General features: G+C 42.1%; 1 protein-coding gene across 1 annotated transcript in view; it reads left to right on the top strand.

The window, feature by feature from the left end:
* Positions 1 to 20,187, top strand: part of sema3e (sema domain, immunoglobulin domain (Ig), short basic domain, secreted, (semaphorin) 3E) — a 31,727-nt gene extending 11,540 nt beyond the window's left edge. Inside the window, exons 2-17 of the mRNA XM_027009692.2 lie at positions 1,566 to 1,726; positions 2,484 to 2,543; positions 2,706 to 2,825; positions 6,912 to 7,005; positions 7,765 to 7,881; positions 9,677 to 9,819; positions 10,033 to 10,147; positions 11,025 to 11,094; positions 11,256 to 11,400; positions 11,935 to 12,157; positions 12,248 to 12,339; positions 14,582 to 14,623; positions 14,824 to 14,990; positions 15,875 to 15,942; positions 16,119 to 16,246; positions 16,779 to 20,187. Coding sequence (XP_026865493.2) covers positions 1,566 to 1,726; positions 2,484 to 2,543; positions 2,706 to 2,825; positions 6,912 to 7,005; positions 7,765 to 7,881; positions 9,677 to 9,819; positions 10,033 to 10,147; positions 11,025 to 11,094; positions 11,256 to 11,400; positions 11,935 to 12,157; positions 12,248 to 12,339; positions 14,582 to 14,623; positions 14,824 to 14,990; positions 15,875 to 15,942; positions 16,119 to 16,246; positions 16,779 to 17,240 — 2,207 coding nt within the window. The 3' untranslated portion in view covers positions 17,241 to 20,187. The remainder of the gene's footprint in view (positions 1 to 1,565; positions 1,727 to 2,483; positions 2,544 to 2,705; positions 2,826 to 6,911; positions 7,006 to 7,764; positions 7,882 to 9,676; positions 9,820 to 10,032; positions 10,148 to 11,024; positions 11,095 to 11,255; positions 11,401 to 11,934; positions 12,158 to 12,247; positions 12,340 to 14,581; positions 14,624 to 14,823; positions 14,991 to 15,874; positions 15,943 to 16,118; positions 16,247 to 16,778) is intronic.
* Positions 20,188 to 20,620: the final 433 nt, after the last annotated feature.

Genomic DNA, 20,620 nt, shown 5'->3' on the forward strand with positions numbered 1-20,620 from the left:
CATCTTATATAACAGGCCTGCTGGAAGCCTAGTTTTGCACATATATACACATATCACACCCAGAAAGGCCAAACTGACCAGCACTGTTGATTATACAGATATCATACTCAGTAAGGCCAAACTCACCTACACTGCTGACACCTAAACTTTGATTCCTCACACTCGATCTGTCTCATTCACAGATGCTCCTCTGAGAAGTATTGGGTTTACTTGTGGCCATAGATATGACCAGCTGAATCCTCCTGGTACTCTAGCCGTGTGGTAACACAGCCTGGGTTTGTCAAGTCAAGTCAAATTTATTTATATAGCACTTTTTACAACAGATGTTGCCACGAAGCAGCTTTACATATGTCCAAGTCCAAGCCCCCCAGTGAGAAAGCCAATGAGGACACTGGCAAGAAAAAACTCCCATGAGGAAGACTCAAAGGGGGGGCCCATTCTCCTCTGGCCGACTATGATCACCACAATAGTAACAACATAGACAGTAAGGAGCAGAATAAATAGGGAGAGAGAAAAATAAATGAATAATAATAAAATGAAAAAATAAGCAATTGTCTAGTTCGGTTTTCTAGTCTTAGTCTGGTCTCTATGCTCTGCGCATGTCCGAAACTCATCCTGCACGAGAATGTCAAGGGCAATGGAGAAGCAACTGGCTGGGATGGAGGTGTGCTGGGCTACAGCAAGGGACATCAGGGGGTGGTGGGAATAGCCATGGCAACTGAGACGGGTTGAGGCTCAGCAACATCATTACATCAGGTGTACCTCGGCAGAAAGAGATAATAGATTATTACGCATATCCAGGTACAAGGATGTATAAGTTAGGGAACTTTAATGTGCAAAGATGGACTTCGGCAGATCTAGCCATGGCAGCCTAGCAAAAAGGATAGCGCCATCAAGGAACCACAGGCGTGAGGGCTCCTTGGAACACCTCTGTTTTGTCAGGATTAAGTGAGGGAAAGTTTCTCAACATCCACTGTCAGACAGCCTTTATGCATTCCTCAATCATGCTAAACTGATAAATGTCCTCTGGTTTGGCTGAGACATATAGCTGTGTATCAGCAGCTTAGCATTGGAAACTAGCACAGTGATTACGTATAATGTCACCTAGAGGTAGCATATATAAAGAAAAAAGCAGAGGCCCTAGAACAGATCCTTGTGGGACACCATAGCTAACCTTGTTGTATGCTGAGAAATCTCTATTTATGTTAACAAACTGGTAGAGACCAGCTAAATAAGATTTAAACCAGGAAAGGGCTAGTCCCCTAATCCCAAAAACATTTTTGAGTCTGTCTAGTAAAATGTGATCTATAGTGTCAAATGTTGCACTCAGATCAAGCAATACACAAAGAGACATAACCCTGCTCAGAAGCCTACAACAGGTCATGAAGTACTTTAGTCAGAGCAGAGATGGAGTACCCTGGTCTGGAGACAATACTCCAGGGCCCAGCTCCATCAAATCTCCCTCCAGAATCCTGTTTGCTCATTCACCCATCTGTTACTTCCTTTGCAATGTCGCTTACAATTCATTCTTCGTTCCTTTCCTGTGTGTGTGTGTGTGTGTACAGAACTGTGGGAGCTGAACAGGACATGGGTGTTCCAGGTTCCAGAGGGCACTTTGCAGCACTATACTATGCTGTTGGATGAGTCTCAAGAAAGGCTGTTTATTGGAGGGAAAGACACACTCTACTCACTTAACCTGGACAGAATCAGTGCATCTCACAGAGAGGTTGGTGTGTGTGTGTGTGTGTGTGTGTGTGTGTGTGTGTGTGTGTGTGTGTGTGTGTGTGTGTGTGTGGTGGGGGGATGGGGGTGTTTTGAGTCTCTGTTTTTGTCCATAGGTTAGCCAAGGACATACGTCAGTTCTTTTTATTCAAAATTTCATTAAGTAAAGATCCGCTGACATAATATGAACAAATGGTCTCTAAAATGAATAGAAATAGCAAATGACCATATATTATAGAATCCTAATAGCTTCCTTTCAGAATACTCAACCAAGTCACAAAAAGGAATGTAATTTTCTGCATGTTGGCTCACAGTTATTTTAATGGTCCAGTATGAGCCTTTAGCTTGATCTTTATTCAGTACAGCAGAGAGTAGAGACAGTAAGAGGGGGCAGAAATGGTGTTTGCAGCTCAGACATAAACACACATAAAAGGTTAATGAGGATGTTTTCCACTAGAAGTCAGACATGGTTTACATGCTCTAGAGAAAGGCTGTTTGCTTTACTTTGGTCAGATGACCATAGACAGTACTGCTGTGTATGTGGGCCCAATAACCTCAGAGCCTTGAAAATTATATTGTTCTGTCCCTATTTATTCATGAGTTCCATAAGGAATGAAAGTCTGGAATATGTGCACTGTCCACTGCTCCACTGATAAACTTTGGGCACTGGTCACAATGAGCTCATTCACCTGACTTTACTTGGTAGGAAATCGCCAGCACTCTCCATGGTAACCTGCCCTGCCATTCACTCTCTCTCTCAGATTTCCTGGGCCAGCTCAGATGAACAAGTGGAGGACTGCCTCATGCAGGGCAGAGAGAAGGTAAATTCTCTTTACACCGTGCAATGTTGTATACAATGCTTAGCTAGCATACAATTTGCAAAGACGTAATGCTTTTTGTTTTAAATTTGCACTTGGCTTGTGCTCGGATGATATTCAGTAATGAATCGTCTGCACATAGTAACGTCTTCATTTGCATCGCAGCCGGAGTGTGCAAACTACATTAGGTTGATACAACCGTACAACAGCACTCACCTCCTGGTGTGCGGCACCGGAGCTTTCAGCCCAGTTTGTGCTTACATCCGAGTTGGCCAAGGAAAAGAGGTACAGTAGCTTTCCCTAAGTAGGTTTATTCTGTTGTACCCCAGAGTGGTGTATGTTTACTTTACTGTATTTTACTCTTCTATGTGCTACTTCTGAACTGCACCATTAACACTTCTCCATATTACATAACATAAAGAGTCTATTTGGTAAAGGCAGAGAAATATGGGAAAACTAGTGAGCCAAACACTGGTTTAAGACCAAAGTAAGGATCACAAGAGGATGCAAACACCCAGGCCTGGTTTCAACACGCGACCGCTGAGTTGTTAAAGCTCACAAGAGGCCGACAGCCAAGGGAGGGCTAGCGATGTGGAACCACGCTGGCTCTGAATTTAGGAGGAGATGAGCTGGTCTTCCCCTGCTGGAGAATGTCACAGTGACTCATAAAGGAAGACTATTCGTGTATTTTGAAAAACATTCATGTAAGTTCCTCCTTCTTCAGCTCAGACACTTTGTGTTTAGATGGGTCATTTGCAGTCACTCATTAAATTTCAAGTAATCTCTGAAGGATTGTAATTTGGGACTTTAGATTCTTCTTTTGAGTGCTTGAGCCAGATTATGCCGATGACTGAGGAGTGACTGTGGAACTGTGAGGGAGAAAGAGCTTTGAGCTGGAGCTCAAATGTCCCGGGAGCTGTTGGAAAACTACTGTTGTGAAGGAGAACGCAAGACTCCTCCAGAGTGAAAAGCAAGAGATGGTTGGAAAAGCTAAGGTAGAATGGATGGATAGGTAGTATGGTGGGATACAACAGAAAATGAAAAGGAGCATTGAAAATGTATAAGAAATGGAAGCGAGGACTTTTAGGAGTGGTCTTTGTGGTCTGTTTTACAGCTGCATTTCATTTTAAAATGAAACTTGATTAAAGGTGCTGCTTTCTGCAAAGCACATCCTGAGGCCTAAGACATTCCACATAAGGCTTAATGTAAAAAGGAATGACAGCAATGTCAGTCATCTGTTCACATACATAAAGAAAACTTGGTCTTGGAAAGTATTTGTTTTGTGTTTGAGGGGACATTTTATCGTCCTCAAATCTGCGACCTCCAGCCAGACAGACAAGCAAAAACAAACAGTCTCATCCTCCCTGGAGAGTCCCAGACTAATTACAGAGTGGCTAATCACAGGGGACGGAGGTGTGTGAGGGAGGCGGTGAGCATAAAAGCCAAGGAAGAGAAGTCTGTTTGAAAGAAGCCAAAAATGACCAAGTCGGAAAAGTTTTTTCCTCCAAATGTAAGAGTGGTCTGGCTGATCTAAGACTGATCTTTTTTCCCCTGTCTGACTATACTGTATTTTGTTTTTCCTCTCTCTGTTACACCCATGGAGCTCTTGTATGGTGAGTCCTGTGCTCACATAGATCTTTGAGTTTGGATAAGCATGGCTAGAGATGGGCTTGGAAGTTAATGCTTTGTGACCCTAGAGTTGAGGTTAGAGGAACAGCCACAGGCAGGAGTTGGGGTGTTGGGGGGTTAAGGGGCAGGAGATCAGGGGCGGGAATAATTAGAGGAGACAGGTTTCAGCAGGGCAGTTGATAACCCTGAGTGCTGAGCTTCAAGTGAATGGTATACCCTTCAGGCTAAAAACTCCGAATGAGGGGCAAGTGTGTATCCTTAGGCTGATGGCCTCCAATATGAACACACACACACACACACACACACACACACACACACAAACGATGGAGATATACATGCACAACCCCACATATGCATAAAGACACATTAATGCTTACCTCACTACCACATGCTCACACACGCACACTGACATAGTGAGATGAAGCTGCTCTTGTTCTGCTGTTGTTCTGCTGGATGATGTTCTGCAGCTGTGCATGTAATGACAAGAAAGACTGATACAGCCACAGACACAGAACAGAACCAGGGTAAGAGAGAAACACATACAGACACACACACTCTCTCTCCCTCACACTTTCACACACACACACACACACACACACACACACACATGCGCGCGCGCACACACACACACACACACACACACACACACACACACACACACACACACACACACACACACCTCTCTTCGAGATGCACTGATTCTGTCCAGGTTAATTGTAGAGTGAGTAGAGTACACACACACACATCCATACACACACTCTCATATGTGCACACACACACACACACCCACCCACCAACACACACACACACACACACACACACACACACACACACTACAACTCTCTCCCTTAAAACCCACAGAAGCACTGTGGACTTCTGCCATAACATGGCACACCACAGCACTATTTCCTTCCCTACTCTTTTAAACAGGCTTAATCATGTCTGCATCAGCTTCCTGCATATGCTCATAACTAACCCTTTATCTCACACACTTCACTGGACGTAAATATCCTACAATCAGCAACCACCCTGCCAATCCCATGGGACCCACATACAAGCAGCACACATCACTACAAGAGACACATGCAGAAATTTCTGCAGACATTTACTTATTACCAAATAAAGCACACACACACACACACACATACACACACACACACACACACACACACACACACACACACACACACACACACACACACACACTGCATTCTACCCAAAGTTTGGTTTTACAACAGACGATCTCTCTAACACTCTATTCCAAGGATCCCTCTAACTACAGGCAATCTGATCACACTAAGGCCATATGCACCGCAAATGGGAAACACATGTTAGGTTGTATTTGTTTGTGTGTGTCTACGTGTGTGTGTGTGAGAGGCTCATTCAAGGTTTACTTATTTTGTTTCCCCGAGGACTAACAGTAGCAGTGAAGCAGATTTGTGAAGTGTATGGGAAGCATGTGCAGTGTATGATTGTCATCTCCATTGTGTTTAGAATTCTTCTTTTGGCTTTTATGGTTCTTTTTACTCTAGAAATGGAGGGCCATAACAGCAGCAGGTATTCATTTCAACCCTGCATGCCACTATTCACTTTCACAGTTAGGGAAATGGGGTGCTGAAGACATGAGACCTGGAACAGTGAGGTCTTTGATAGTAGAGATATATTCCACAGTAGTGTTGCCCTGGCCCTGAACCATCTTTGCTTTGAGCATTATAGCTAGCGAGTACATGGCCATGATGCCTCTTCTTAACCTCCTTGAATTTCAGAATTGCTCTAAATGGAACACAAGTTGCAGATTTGATTCTTAAATGCCTTTCACACATTCTCCATTTCCAGTATGACAGCAGGATTAGGAATGTCTGAAATGTCTGAATTTGAGCGATTCTAAGGGCAGACAGCTGCCATGGGTGGGTTAGCGTGCTTGTGGTGTTTGCCTGTTTCACTATGTGGTAAGAGCTGGAGTCATACAGTCCATGTAGTCATAAATCACAAATGTTCTTCATGTGTGAGCAGTGATCATATTCTCCAGTTACTCCAGGAAAGTTATGTTTCAGCTAACACCATATTTCTGTGGTTAAACTGAATTTTATAGTACATTTACTGAAGAATGAACTTTTGCAGGAGTGTGTGAGTATGTGTGTGTGTGTGTGTGTGTGTGTGTGTGTGTATGTACATGCAGTATATGTCTTCATTTTCTTACTAGATTCTTATTTTAACATCAAGTGGTTCACCAGGGTAATGTATTCCCCTCCAAAAAATTGAGTGGGTAAGTGTGAAATTGAGTCTCCCTTTCTCTCCTCTGTGTGTGTGTGTATGTGTGTGTGTATGTGCATGTGCGGCAAGGGGTTTGCGGGTGGTGTGATACAGCCTCATCTGTGTGAACAGATTAGCCTGTATGATAGCCTCTATTATAACTCTAGTAGATTGACTGATGAATTGCTGTCTGTGAGATTCCCCATCCCCCATGTTGCCCTGTCAGGGATCTGAATGGGAACAGACACAGGCCCCACACCACAAAGGCACACCGGTGCTAGATTCAACCAGATAAGGCAGGAGAAGCAGAAACCATGGACTTGAAATTGCTTTTTCATTTTTTATGACTTTGCTGGATTATTCTTTCACAAAAGTAAATTATATTCCTAAATATTCAAAAGTGTTTTAATGGGATTTTATGCTCTCTCTCTCGCTTTCTCCCACTTTCTGTGTGTGTGTGTGTGTGTGTGTGTGTGTGTGTGTCTGCAGGATCGAGTATTTCAGTTAGAGTCTGAGCATATAGAAGGTGGCCGAGGGAGATCTCCTTTCCATCCCAACAGCCCTACATCATCCATTGTGTTCAGTAAGGACTCAACATCAGTAAAATTCTTTCTCTCTCTCTCACTCTCTTTTTGTCTCTCTCCCTCACTCACTACTCCACCCCATCTATCCGTCTCGTCTCAAAATGTGTGCTTTTTGCGTCTGCAACATAAAGAGTGCTGTGTGTTTGAGGCATTTGGCAGTGACTATGAAAGCTTTTCAGCTATTCAGGATTCTTCAGGATCACCACCTCCCTTGCATTCAATCACCCACACTTCCAGAAAGATCCATCGGCGTACTCTGTCCAACAGAGGGAGATGCAGGCTGATGATAATAATGGAGAATTCCTCTTCTGCCCTTGCAGCTGCCAGAAATGCCTTTGCCTAATAATAAATTAATATTCCAGTCTATATGCCTTTATATCATTCATATATCATTATATCATTATATCGTCATTCATAATATTACAGATTTAGCTACTGAATTAATATCTCCCTGGATGGTGTTGTGTCTGAGTGGTGTCATATTATTTCTTATTAATAAAAAAAGAAGGAAAAACACGTTGTTAGTCCTTTCTCTGCCACCTTGTGGTTCAGTAAAGAAGAGCAGAGTAACAATATGAATTTAGAGTGTACTCAAGCTAAATAGAGGCCAGTAGCTGAAATGAGATTTGAAAAGGTGTATTATTTAGAGCATAAGTAAAATATTAACCTCAGATATGAATATTATCATCCACAATAACAAACAGAAAGTCTAGTCATTTTGAGAAATTCTTATTTGTGCCCTTGTTTTTGGCCAACAGGAGGTCAGCTGTTTGTAGGACTTTACACTGACTACTGGGAGAATGACGCAGCTGTGTACCGCCTGGCCAGACACGGCTACAGCAGGACCGAGGTGGGCGACAGATGGCAGCTGAATGGTGAGAGCACCAACCGCAAGCACTAAGAGCAGCCGTGCACTGTAACAAACTCACACACCCTCACATGTCATCTAGGGTCATTTGAAATATCAAGCCCTTTGTGAGATGAACCATGGATGCTGACACAGGGAAAACACTAAACTATGCGGTGTTTCTAAATTCCAGAACTGGATTTTTACCTTTGATTTTACACACCCACACTGAAGGATATTCAGACCTGTAGTGGAGATTAGGTTTCCTGCCAGATTTGGTCCAAACCTTAACCTACCTGAATACATTTGACATTTTATGGCATTTAGCTGAGCAAGTGAGGGCTAAGGACCCTTCTCATGGGCCTAAGAGTGGTACCTTGGTGATGGGGCTTGAACTGTTCGATTAGTTGAGTAACACTAGTTGAGTACCTTAACCACTAAGATACCACTGCTACCATAGACTACTGACTGGGATTAGCTGTGTTTATACAGTAAATTATACACTATATAAACACTATGGAAATGCTAATAGCTAGCAAATAACAATTAAAGACAATTAAATGTTAAAAGGTGTTGTAGTCCTAGTCCACATGCAAATACCTATATAGAGACCCATACAATATTATTGTACACTGAGGGAATCCAGCTATCTCTGGTACACACACACACACACACACACACACACACACACACACACACACTGGCTCACACACACACATTGGCTCACACACACACATTGGCTCACACACACAGAGTTACATATAGATCACATTTAGTCATCAGTCAACACTGGTGTAGGCCTTATGTTGATTGAGTTTGTGACCATCCTGTGCACAGTTCAGAAAGGGCAGCAGTGTCATGTGGGGAGTTTGTGTAATACTTGTCTCCACCATATATCCTGCTCTCCTCCCTGACACACACACACACACACACACACACACACACACACACACACACACACACACACACACACACACACACACACACACACACACACACACACACACACAGGAGTTCTGAGCTCCAGTAGAGCACACAATAATACATTTACCAGAAACATAGAAAACAGAAACATAGCAAAGCCATCTTCCCTCAATACTGCCTTTATACTTGATTTATAGTTTGTGTGTGTGTGTGTGTGTGTGTGTGTCATAGAGAGATAGTGCATATGCTTGAGAATAGAGGGATAAAGTTCATTACCTGTAGGGGGGCAGTTGCAGTCTCAGCCCCCCAGTGAGCACCATTAATCATAGAGACTGGCAGAAAGGCATCAGTGACAGGTCCCATCCATCTCCAGCCGCTCTGCCCCAGACACGGCCATTCATAGCCATTCAGACCTGCTCAAATATGGTCAAGCAGAGTCAGCCACTATCCCAGAGAGGCCCACTTGCCTGTCATACAGCATGGCAGAAGGTTTTCGCAGCACCATGGAAACCATTACTCAGTGCTGCACATGGGTGCGGGGGTGTGCTTGCACATGTGCTGTACAGATAAACTGAGGCTAGGGCCTGAAAATATCCTAAAAGGTGTTAATTAGTTGTTAAATGTTTTTTTAAGATGTATTAAAATAATATGATGCTAATGTGCCCCACAGATACTCTCCTCATGCACATTTCTCCATTATTCAGCTTGATCCTTCCACTCTTTGCATCTAGGAAAAATCAATTAGCATAACTTTAATTTAATTACAGAACCATTATGACTAAGCAGTTATTTATAGATGGTATGTTATAATATTTATGGTCCATGAATGCTATATGTGCCATGCGATGGACACAGCCATCATTGGTTTAGCTACACTAAGGTAGATTTGTTTTCCTCAGAGCCCAAGTTCGTAGGGTCCATGGTGGTCCCCGATAACGATGACCCTGCTGATGACAAAGTCTACTTCTTCTTCACTGAGAGAGTGTCCGCAGCAGAGGTGGGGAGCAAGGCGGTCTTCAGCAGGGTGGCGAGAGTGTGTGCCGTACGTATCGAGAACGCTGATGGGACTGACATTCAAATATGGATCCAAATTGACATCTTAATATGGTGAAGTGATAATGCCATTGCAGATAAGAACCTTGCTTGAGCTACCACATCATTTTGTCATTCAAAATCTGCACGACTGCACCATCTATAGGTCAGTAAGCAACAGGCACGGTTAATGATGCTGCTCTTCCTTTACATTGTTCCTTAGAATGACCAGGGTGGTCAAAGGATGCTGGTAAACAAGTGGACATCTTTTCTTAAGGCTCGCTTGATATGTTCAGTGGCGGGTCCCAATGGCATCGACACCCATTTTGATGAGCTGGGTAAGACCTGCCAACAGGCTGCTTTCCTTGCTATCTCTCCCTCTCTCCCTCTCCCTATGCAAACATATTTCAGTCAGTGATTCTGACCTGAATCATCAACCCTGTGGTCTTTTCCACAAACTGACTTAATGCCTTATTCCACGCATTGCACCTCTGAGGAAATGACCCATAAGATATGACATTTGGGGATATTCATCAAAAGCCATTTCCCTCCAAGGCAGCAAGCAAGTGGGCAGTATTAGCTGACATTTTGAAGCAATCACACTCGCTGTTTGTGCACGTCAGTGCAGGGGGTGATTCGTGGCCCACGAGAATGTGTGCCTACATGATTGCAGAGTAGAGCCTCATCAGTATGTGCTGTGTGGCTCACAGTGAAGGTACTGCTGTTCCTGGCCACTGAGCACTGTTCCCGACCAGGCTGGCAGGAACAGTCACAGCACAACCCACTTCTGGGCGCGGCGAAACCCACGACCCGCCTGTGGGAAATCACGCCCACAGAGAAGCCATGCCACCTGCAGGGCTGCAGAGAATTAAAGAGTCAAAAGCCTCTTGTCTTCATGCCACAGATTAAATCTAATGTAATCTGCATGAGCAGACATTTATCCATATATCAGAGCATCCTAACATTTAAAAAGCCTTAGTTTGAGTTTTTTTCTCCTTTTTTTTTTGTTATGTGTGCATTTTATGTGTGCATTTTTGTCTGTAGGAGGGGGACATGTATTTATTACTGGACCAATAAAGCCCCATATTTTTATGAAACTTTTATTTGAAAAATGTGTGTGTGTGTGTGTATGTATATGTGTGCGCGCATGTGTCTGTCCGTGTGTGCGTGTACATGTGTGTGCATGTGTGTATGCAAAAATTTGTGTATTTGTAGAGGATGTGTTTGTGCTAACCAAAAAGGATGAGAAGAATCCGGAGATCTTTGGTCTGTTCAGTACCACCAGGTAAGCACAGAACAGTATGTGCTCTGCGTAACTGTAGAACTCAGTCATTTCAGATCCATTTAAAGATATTGCATCACATTTCGAATCTAGCAGCATTCAACTAGCTCATGGACTGTCTGAGGTGTAAAGGTATGTCCCTTGACTCTCCCCTGTCCTCCCAGCGCTGTGTTTAAAGGTTACGCTGTGTGTATGTACAACATGGAGGGTATCCGGGCAGCGTTTAATGGGCCCTTTGCCCACCGTGAGGACGGCGACCACCACTGGAGTTTGTATGATGGGAAGGTCCCATACCCACGTCCAGGATCTGTAAGTCAGACACAGCTGCCTAAAGGCTACATGCTTCCTCTAGGTTACCAGTCATCACATCTATCACTCCATTTAGTGATGTGATAACCTGTATCCCCCAGTAATAACTATTCTGTATATTATTCATCATACTCCAGTTACAGAAAATGGTAAGGATTTATTCTGTAAGGTCTTGTCACCTGCAAGAGGCAGAACTAGTCTGTGGGATGATGAGACTATTTTCAGAATGAAAATTTCAGAAAATCATTGCTGTTCACATCTTAATCTCATTGAGCTTGTTCTCATTTTTTAAATAGCACTATTAAATTCTTCGGGTTTGTTGGTCACACTGTAATTTTTTAAGGGGCTCTGTGGCTGCATCAGGGAAAAAGTGGCTGAGTGGAGTGATGCTTAGCTGTGGGTGTTTGAAAGGAGGAGAAGAGATGGATTTGCGAGGGGACTCACTTTGAAATCTGACGGACTAATCGGAGGTTTTGTACTGAACAATGTCCTTATTGGCCTGTCTCTCTCTCTCTCTCTACCTCACTCTCTCAGTGTGCCAGTAAGATCAATGGGGCTCAGTTCTCCAGCTCTAAGGAGTACCCAGATGAGGTTCTGCGCTTCGTGCGTTCCCACCCCCTCATGTTCCAATCAGTGCGGCCGGTCCTTCATCGGCCCATTCTGCTGGACACAGATGGAGGACGTCGACTCACTGAGCTCGCTGTGGACAGGGTGGAGGCTGAGGATGGACATTATAATGTCCTGTTCATTGGGACAGGTATGGTGATTTGGTCTCCATACCTTATCGACACCAGCTTTACTCTTCATTTAACGGAGGTCTAATCAGATAGTATTAATTCCTCCACAGATGATTCTGTTGTGCTAAAGGTGATCACCATCTTCAACAAAGAGGCTAACACAATAGAAGAAGTTCTTCTAGAGGAACTGCAGGTTTTTAAGGTGAATTTTTAGCAGTTTAAAATTTATTTAAATTTTTTTATACAAATGTTTTCACACTTGTCTAAATACAATGTCTACTTCTTCAAAACTCTTCACACAATGTGCCTTTGAACCATACACCTCAGCACATCAGTTGCACCTGTGGTGCAAAATGCACTTCAACCACAAACACACTTAATATTTCATCCAAAAGTGACTCATGCTGCCATAACTATAACATAACTATAACAAATGCCTTCCCCCACCACTCAATGAACAACGAACTTCAAAATGTAAACTTACACAACAAAATACGTATACTATGTGTTTACCTTCTTCTATTTTTGCATCTACAAATATGTCAAGCCAGCTAAAGACTGGCTGCTGATTTACCTAATGACTTGTGTGTTACAGTATATTTACTGTAAACTGTAAATTAATGCATGTTTTACTGTATTGGAAACCCAGAATAACAATATTTACTGTATAATCTAAAACAAATTATGATAAAGAAACAAATCACAACAGCCACAGTATTCTTCATGGGGTTTACTATATTTTGCCATTTGATCTCACAGTGCAATATACTGTAGTTCAGAAAAGAAAAATATACACAATCAATAACAAATACAGAACTGTAATAACAAATCAATGTTTTCACTATATACACAAATTTGCACATAACACAATTCACACAGTCTGCCCATCAGTATCAGACATCTACCGTTGGTCTGTTCCAACCATCGTGTCCACTGCATTTGGCCATTGATTTTCATCAATATCACATTGAATGTTATCATTTGCAATATAGCATGGAAAAAATCTCTTCAAATGCCTTATTCAGCCCTGAATGTGTTTCACTGTTATATCCATACACCCAGCAGCCATTGCATCTAGAAGTGACATCTGGTCATGTGGGTGGTGGTCATAAACCTTTCGTCTCCATGCAAAAAAGGAAACGTCTTCTGTCTCTGTCTATGCGTCTGTCTTTGTGTATGTCTTTGTCTATGCGTCTGTCTTTGTGTCTGTCTTTGTCTATGCGTCTGTCTTTGTGTCTGTCTTTGTGTATGCCTCTGTCTTTGTGTCTGCCTCTGTCTATGCGTCTGTCTATGCGTCTGTCTTTGTGTATGTCTTTGTCTATGCATCTGTCTTTGTGTATGTCTTTGTCTATGCGTCTGTCTTTGTGTCTGTCTTTGTCTATGCGTCTGTCTTTGTGTCTGTTTTTGTGTATGCCTCTGTCTTTGTGTCTGCCTCTGTCTATGCGTCTGTCTATGCGTCTGTCTTTGTGTCTGTCTTTGTGTATGCCTCTGTCTTTGTGTCTGCCTCTGTCTATGCGTCTGTCTATGCGTCTGTCTTTGTGTCTGTCTCTGTCTATGCGTCTGTCTTTGTGTCTGTCTCTGTCTATGCCTCTGTCTGTGTCTGTCTCTGTCTATGCATCTGTCTTTGTGTCTGTCTTTGTGTATGCCTCTGTCTATGTGTCTGTCTTTGTGTCTGCCTCTGTCTATGCCTCTGCTTTGGCCTCTCTTTTTGTTTCTGCCTCTGTCTCTGTCTACATACAATAGACATCTTCAATAAGGCTAAAGAATGCAAAGGCCATTCCAGAGATGGCCAGTTTTGTATATATGGTAACAGGGCTCAACCAAAATCAACCAAACTGTTTTGGTTGTTAGGTGAAATGACAGCCCAATGTTTTGTGCAATACTGCAGTAATAGTGGAAAAATCTCAGTATTTTTCTATATTTTCTTTTCATACATGCACATTTCAATGCAAGTTTGACCACTTTTCTATTCATGGTAATGAGGCTGCAAACAAATAAACCAAATAAACTTTCGTCTAAAGTCAGTATAATCTGTTTTATGTATTTATACATACAATAAGTGTATGCTTTCATTTGTCTGCCAAAATATTTCCATCTGCAGTAATCAGAATGTAGCAGAGTTTAAAAACTGCTTTGAAGTTAATTATTTTGAACAGTATCTAAATGTCTGCAAATGTTTCTTTAGTTGTACAGACTCTTGCTGGTAGTGAACACTGACAGAGAGGTATTCATGAATTATGGAAGAAGTGGTGATTGAATGCCAAAATATTTTGCATTTTGTAGCAATGCAAAATATAGACAGCTTAATTCACATAGTTTATTGATATGGTGAATGTGTTAAGTGAACATGGTATTGTGTGAAAGTGAATGTAAAAATCTGTAAGAACTGGGATAATGTTATGTACATCTGATTATGAAAAATCATTTGATCTCCTTCATCACAGCTTCCTGTACCCATCACGGAAATCGTCATTTCAACAAAAAGGGTAAGACACTCTGACCATCAGTTTTCTCTTTCGGATCAGAGAGCATCAAATTTTATATAAAATGGTGTAGAATACAATCTTCCCATCTGCCACTAGATGGTGATATTGAGCAGACAGTTTGAGTCTCAAACCTTGAAGATGATTTGTAGGCTGCTGTCGAATGCTGTAACATTAACCCAAGTTTGTTTGCCTTACCATAGCAACAGCTGTATGTGGGCTCTGAGCTGGGTGTGACTCAGGTCCGCATGCACCAGTGTGGGCTGTATGGCTCTGCCTGTTCTGACTGCTGTCTAGCCAGAGACCCATACTGCGCCTGGGACGGGCACACCTGCTCCAGATACTACCCAGCTAGCATTCACACCAAAAGGTACGCATAGATCACATGTGCATGCATGCATTTCGATCACACACTCATGAGCACGAAAGATGGAAGGGGGTCCCTGCTCTGGATGCTACGCTGCTGTGCTTCGCACAGGAGGGAAAAAGGCAGACAGGATTTCAATTACGGTGCTTAGAACAGCCAGTATAGAAATGTGCTCCTGGTGAGAGAGCATGGAGTCTTAGCTTCACTGTGCTATCACCCACTCATCACCTTCTGTCTTAGTGTCTCACACTGCCTGCCAAAGTGTGAGCATGTGTGTGCGTGTGTATGCACATGTGTGTGCATGTGTGTGTTTGTGCATGTGTGAGCGGGTGGTTTGCCCTGCTCATCAGAGTGAAAAGCTAGTGTGGGTGTTCCCTTAATCCAGACTCTAAGTGCTGTCAGTTCCCTCTATACTGCCATCAGCCGGAACCCGTCAGCACTTTATGCTAACGCCTCCCACTCATCCTAATGCCCATCACGTCCTCACTCGGCATGTACAGCCAGATGAGGAAATCGCAAATAATCAGCGCCAAGCAGCAGTCAGAGCAGTCATGGTCAGGATGATGACAGAAAAGATTAGCTGCTCTCAATTGATTTCTCTGTCTGATGAAAATGCAGTGGGGGAGTAACAGTCTTCTCGCTGTTTCTACCTCTCACTTGTTCCTTGCTTGATTTCGGTACTTTTGTCTTCACCTCTCATCCTCTCATCCCTCACCCTGTACTGCTCGTTTTTTCCACACTGCGATAAATAATAGGGTGCTGTGAAATGTGTCAGAAAGGCTGAGTGGAGTCTTCCTGTTTCTCCTCACTTTTTGTCTTCTCTCTCTCTCTCTCTCTCTCTCTCTCTCTCTCTCTCTCTCTCTCTCTCTCTCTCTCTCTGTGGCCAGGCGTTTCAGACGACAGGACGTCCGTCATGGCAATGCGGTTCAACAGTGTACAGGGCTCCAGCTGAATGGTACGTGGTGGAGGTTGCCTGGTTGATGTGGAAGATGACAGTTTACAGAGAACTGAAGCCAGAACTGCTTTTATTTATAGCCTCTGTACAACAGGTTATCATTTAATAATTATGTGTGTGTGTGTGTGTGTGTGTGTGTGTGTGTGTGTGTGTGTGTGTGTGTGTGTGTGTTTCAGAGGCACACAGCATCTCAGACAAATTGGTATATGGTGTTGAGAAGAATAACACTCTGTTAGAGTGTAGACCCAGATCTCTGCAAGCTGTACTCACTTGGTACATGCTGAAAGGAGTAGACATGGAAGAGGTATGCAATCATGAACTGACCAATCATGTAATTCAAATTTGAGGACAAAACAAATAACATTTTGTGTTGTACTGAACCTAACAAATTAGTATTCAAATGGACTGAATTGATTACAATTTGCACTTTAACTAGAGGCAAACATTAAAATGTGTCCCTGATTACAGGTTAGATGTAGGAAAACAAATATACTTTCTAGATAAAGATGGATTTTTATCTAGAAATAAAGGGATTACAAGCATTTAACAGCATTCTGATTACTGGGAGTACTGTCTCAAGCTCTATTTTGACATGACTGCACATTGTAATCATTGAGGAAGTTGGCTAATGCTAAATGCACAAGTGAAAGAAATAAACATGAAACACGTGTCCATGTGCTGTGTTCAGTTCTGTTTCTTGGACACACCTCTGAAATACAAATGTTAGCCAGCAATACTAATGAATAGAATACATGCAGGATGCATTATCATGCATTACGTACACTGCATGTGCTACTTTTGTTCAGTGATGCTATTTTTCTCTCTTCCTTTCTCAGATAAAAGGTGACGAGCATATTATTCAGACACCGTATGGCCTTTTGTTTCTGACAACAAAGAAGTCTGACGCCGGTGTGTACCTGTGCCAATCGGTAGAGCATGGCTTCGTGCAGACAGTTGCACGGATCACCCTGGAGGTGCTGGAGGAGGAGCGGGTGGTGAGCCTGTTCCAGCGTAGGGAGTACAGTGAGGGCGAGGCCCAGCTCCGAGCTCACCCATGCCCATTTGCCAGCTTGCCCTTGGCCCCTTCCACCAAGCTCTGGTACAAGGACTTCATGCAGCTGATTGGCTATGGTAACATCCAGCAGGTGGAGCAATACTGTGAGAGGGTATGGTGCATAGCAGACCGGAAGAAGAAGAAGCTCAAAGGCCTGCCGGCCAAGTGGCGCCACCCACAGGGTGCCGAGCGCCGCGCGAGAGCTCGGGCACCCAGACACACGAATGCCAGCAGGACACCCTGAACTGATTCTCCAGAACAGGCCTGCACTCACACATTCAGACAATATTAATAGACATCCTTTAACAATGAAATCACTTAGGGATAGTTTTCCAGACACAAAAGCCTTTTGGTTTATGACAAGACTTAAACTGTGTCTGGAAGTCTGGTTGTCAGTGTTTGGTGTCGAATGTGCTGGATAGTAGGGCATGCAGAAGAACTGATATATATGTGTAACCTTTGTGCATGGTTGTACAGTTATCTTTGACATGGGGAACATTTCAGTCCTTAATGCGCCAGTACTGAATTTGCTGATTCAGTAGCTTCTAGTATTGCTCAGAGGGTGAGCTTGGCTGGTGTTCTGAATAAGAGACTCAAAATGCAGCAAAATGACTACACTGATTCCTTTCACACCACAAAAGAACAGAGGCACGTGGTGCTTCCATTCACAACATGAGCTGTTGGCTGAGGAGCCACAGAATAACTCCTCTTTGGACAACCTGATTTCAGGATTTGAGAACAATCATGTCCTCTTGAATAATATAACTCATCACTTTCAAAAAGAGCCAACACTGTTCACAGTAACATGCTCAGAAAAGAGAGACATGGTTCTGTGCACATTTGTCAAGTATTTAGCATTTTTTTTATTTTAGAATAAATTATTGTACTTGGTGTTTGGTAGTGGTTTAGGAGTCCTGTTAGTTTGAACTGGAAATATGTTACTGTTTGTGGTTAGCTTTTATAGGTTTTTACATCACTGGGCATAATGACCATGTTCATAGAGCCAATGCTCTCAGCATTAAGAATAAATTTATGCAACTTGGCCATCACAGAGCATTTGCAAATTTGGAAACATGCATCAGTTTCCCAGTTAACCACAAAATCTGAAATCCTATCATCATCATGCAGTAGAGTACAATAATCTCCATTCTAATATAAATGTAAATGTAATGCATTTTATTTTATTTGGAGATAGATAGCTACCTATGTAGAAATCAGTTTTTATATAGTCTAATAAATGTTGCTAATCCTTGCATAGGATTATTTTTTTGTAGTTGTTTAATGGTTTTGATGCTCAGTAGAAGCAATAATGTTTAATGTCATATTTTCAGATGTTCAGTGATATCAATAACCTTGTATCAGCAGACAAATTCTCAGTTGAATTCTCACCTGGATATAATTTCACCAACAAACCTGCAGGCGTTCCATTATGTCTGATTTCATTCGCTAGAAATAAAGAAACTTTTACTTGAATTCATCCACCCTTTTCCCACAGCAGCTTCAACACAAGGCACAAGGCCAACATAATCCATAAATCCAGCTCATTTTCATGCGATCTTTTCTTTAGTCAGCTCCTTTTCCTTTGTTTAAGCAATGTGGCTAACTCTAACCTCTCTACAAAAAGGCTAGTCTGTACTTTAGGCATGTTTTTGAATCACACACCAAAGTGGAACGCATAAGCTCATGGTGTTAGTGTCCCTCTCTGCCTGAGAACCTTCTGGGACATCATTCATCACAAGAGACAGTGAATAGTGATATTTAAGTTTGGGGAAGTGGGAAAGGTAATCGGTATTCATCTGTAATCTGTAAACAACCTAAAATGTGCATTTTGGAAAATTCAAATAGATCTGATTAATGGCTGTATCACCCTGTAAACAAACTTACTCTATATAAATTATTGTTGCAAAGCTAGGCCCTACATAGCATAGGAAAATTAAGATAGATGTTTATACTGTATATTATTTTCTGTTCTTCATTGACCAAGTGTAAAATGAATGCTAGCATCATGCTGATGCAACATAACATGAGATATTCAAGATTTTCCCATAATTTAAGAAGCACACTAGTGAGCTGCACTCAGGCCATCAATACAGCTTTAAATCTGAGAGCCAGCATGCATCGTGGAGTGCCAGCGAATAGTTTATGTGATCTTGAGAGGGTTTTTCAGTGCAGCAATTTTAAATACTGTGTTGGAAACACACTGCTTCAACTTCATTTGATTTGCAGTCTTAAATTGTTTTAATTAAACTGGAATAGTCACCATTTTGCATTCCATTAATAGTTCATATTTCATAAGTGTAGCTAAAGTATGAACCAGACTTAATGATGGTAGTGCTGAATGGCAGACACATCTAAGTTCTTGTGATCCCAAAATATTAAAGCTAATGTTATTTTTATTTTTATTTTTTCTTCATGAAATAGTGTCAAGTTTATGTCATTTTGTATAATTATTCACAGATTACTTTAATCTGATTATTTAATCTGATTATAATTATTCACAGATTACTTTAGCCCATGGCTGTACTTTGATGTGCGCAGATTTTTTCAGGAAGTAATATGTGGCTTAGCATCAACATGGTTACCTCTTCTGCCAATCACATGCACTTTCAAGGACAATCTAAGTGGCTTGCAACTGCTAACACAGACACCATATCATTATCAGTCTCAGGGAGTCACAGACAGGGAGCTTCATCTGCTGGATAGGAGACGCAAGGCCATCTCACCAGACAGAGGCTAATGTCTTATGGTACATGAGAGATCAGCTCTGGTCAGCTGGATGGGAAAGCGACCCGGTAGAAATTGAAAGGGCATTCGGACAAAAGAGCAGTCTAGCAGCCCTTTTGCAGTGTGAGAGATAAGGTGCTGATGCTTAGAGAAGGTAACAATCTTAGAACCACCCCTAGCAGACCTCCATTTATTGTAAAGAAGCTATACATGAACCATGGGCTTAGATACCATTTGTGCTTGGACACTGGTGTGGACTTAATAAGACCTCAGCCGGTGGGCATCCAGACTCAAAGTTTACAAATACTTTGACATTTTCGGTTTTTAAAAGTGTGCTCTTCATTTCTATTTCACATTTGAGCTGCTAAGTGCCACAATTCAACAACTGATGTGTACTGTCATGTCACGTAATATAAAACATTAACTTGTGTTTTGAAATGAATCAACCTAGCTTACTGGAAAAAAAAGAAAATATAAGAATATTAAATATAAGAAATCAAAGAATAAGTATAAGAAAACAGTTATAAGAACAAAAATGCCATGTCTTTACTGTTAGTATTCGTTTATTTAGAGCTATTGTCCTCTAATTTTTACACATACAGCAGACAGTCAGGACAGTATATTAATGCATATAAACACTAATGGAAAACCTCGTGCTGTGCTACTCTCATCAATTTACTGATGCTCTGAGCCAGAGTCTACTTTCTCCCAGAAAGCTGGAGGATGTAATTATTCACAATGTCTTTTCACAGGCTAATGGAAAAGAGTCAAGAGTTTTTGCTCACTGTTAAAGATGACCAGAAGTATACTGACATCCAGATTGTTTGTATAATAAAACAACAAGTCCAAACTCTCCAAGATAAGAACATTTCCTTTACATATAATGGTCATATTGAGCAT

The sequence above is a fragment of the Electrophorus electricus genome, chromosome 4 (genome assembly GCF_013358815.1).
Source record: "Electrophorus electricus isolate fEleEle1 chromosome 4, fEleEle1.pri, whole genome shotgun sequence".
Lineage (NCBI taxonomy): Eukaryota > Metazoa > Chordata > Actinopteri > Gymnotiformes > Gymnotidae > Electrophorus > Electrophorus electricus.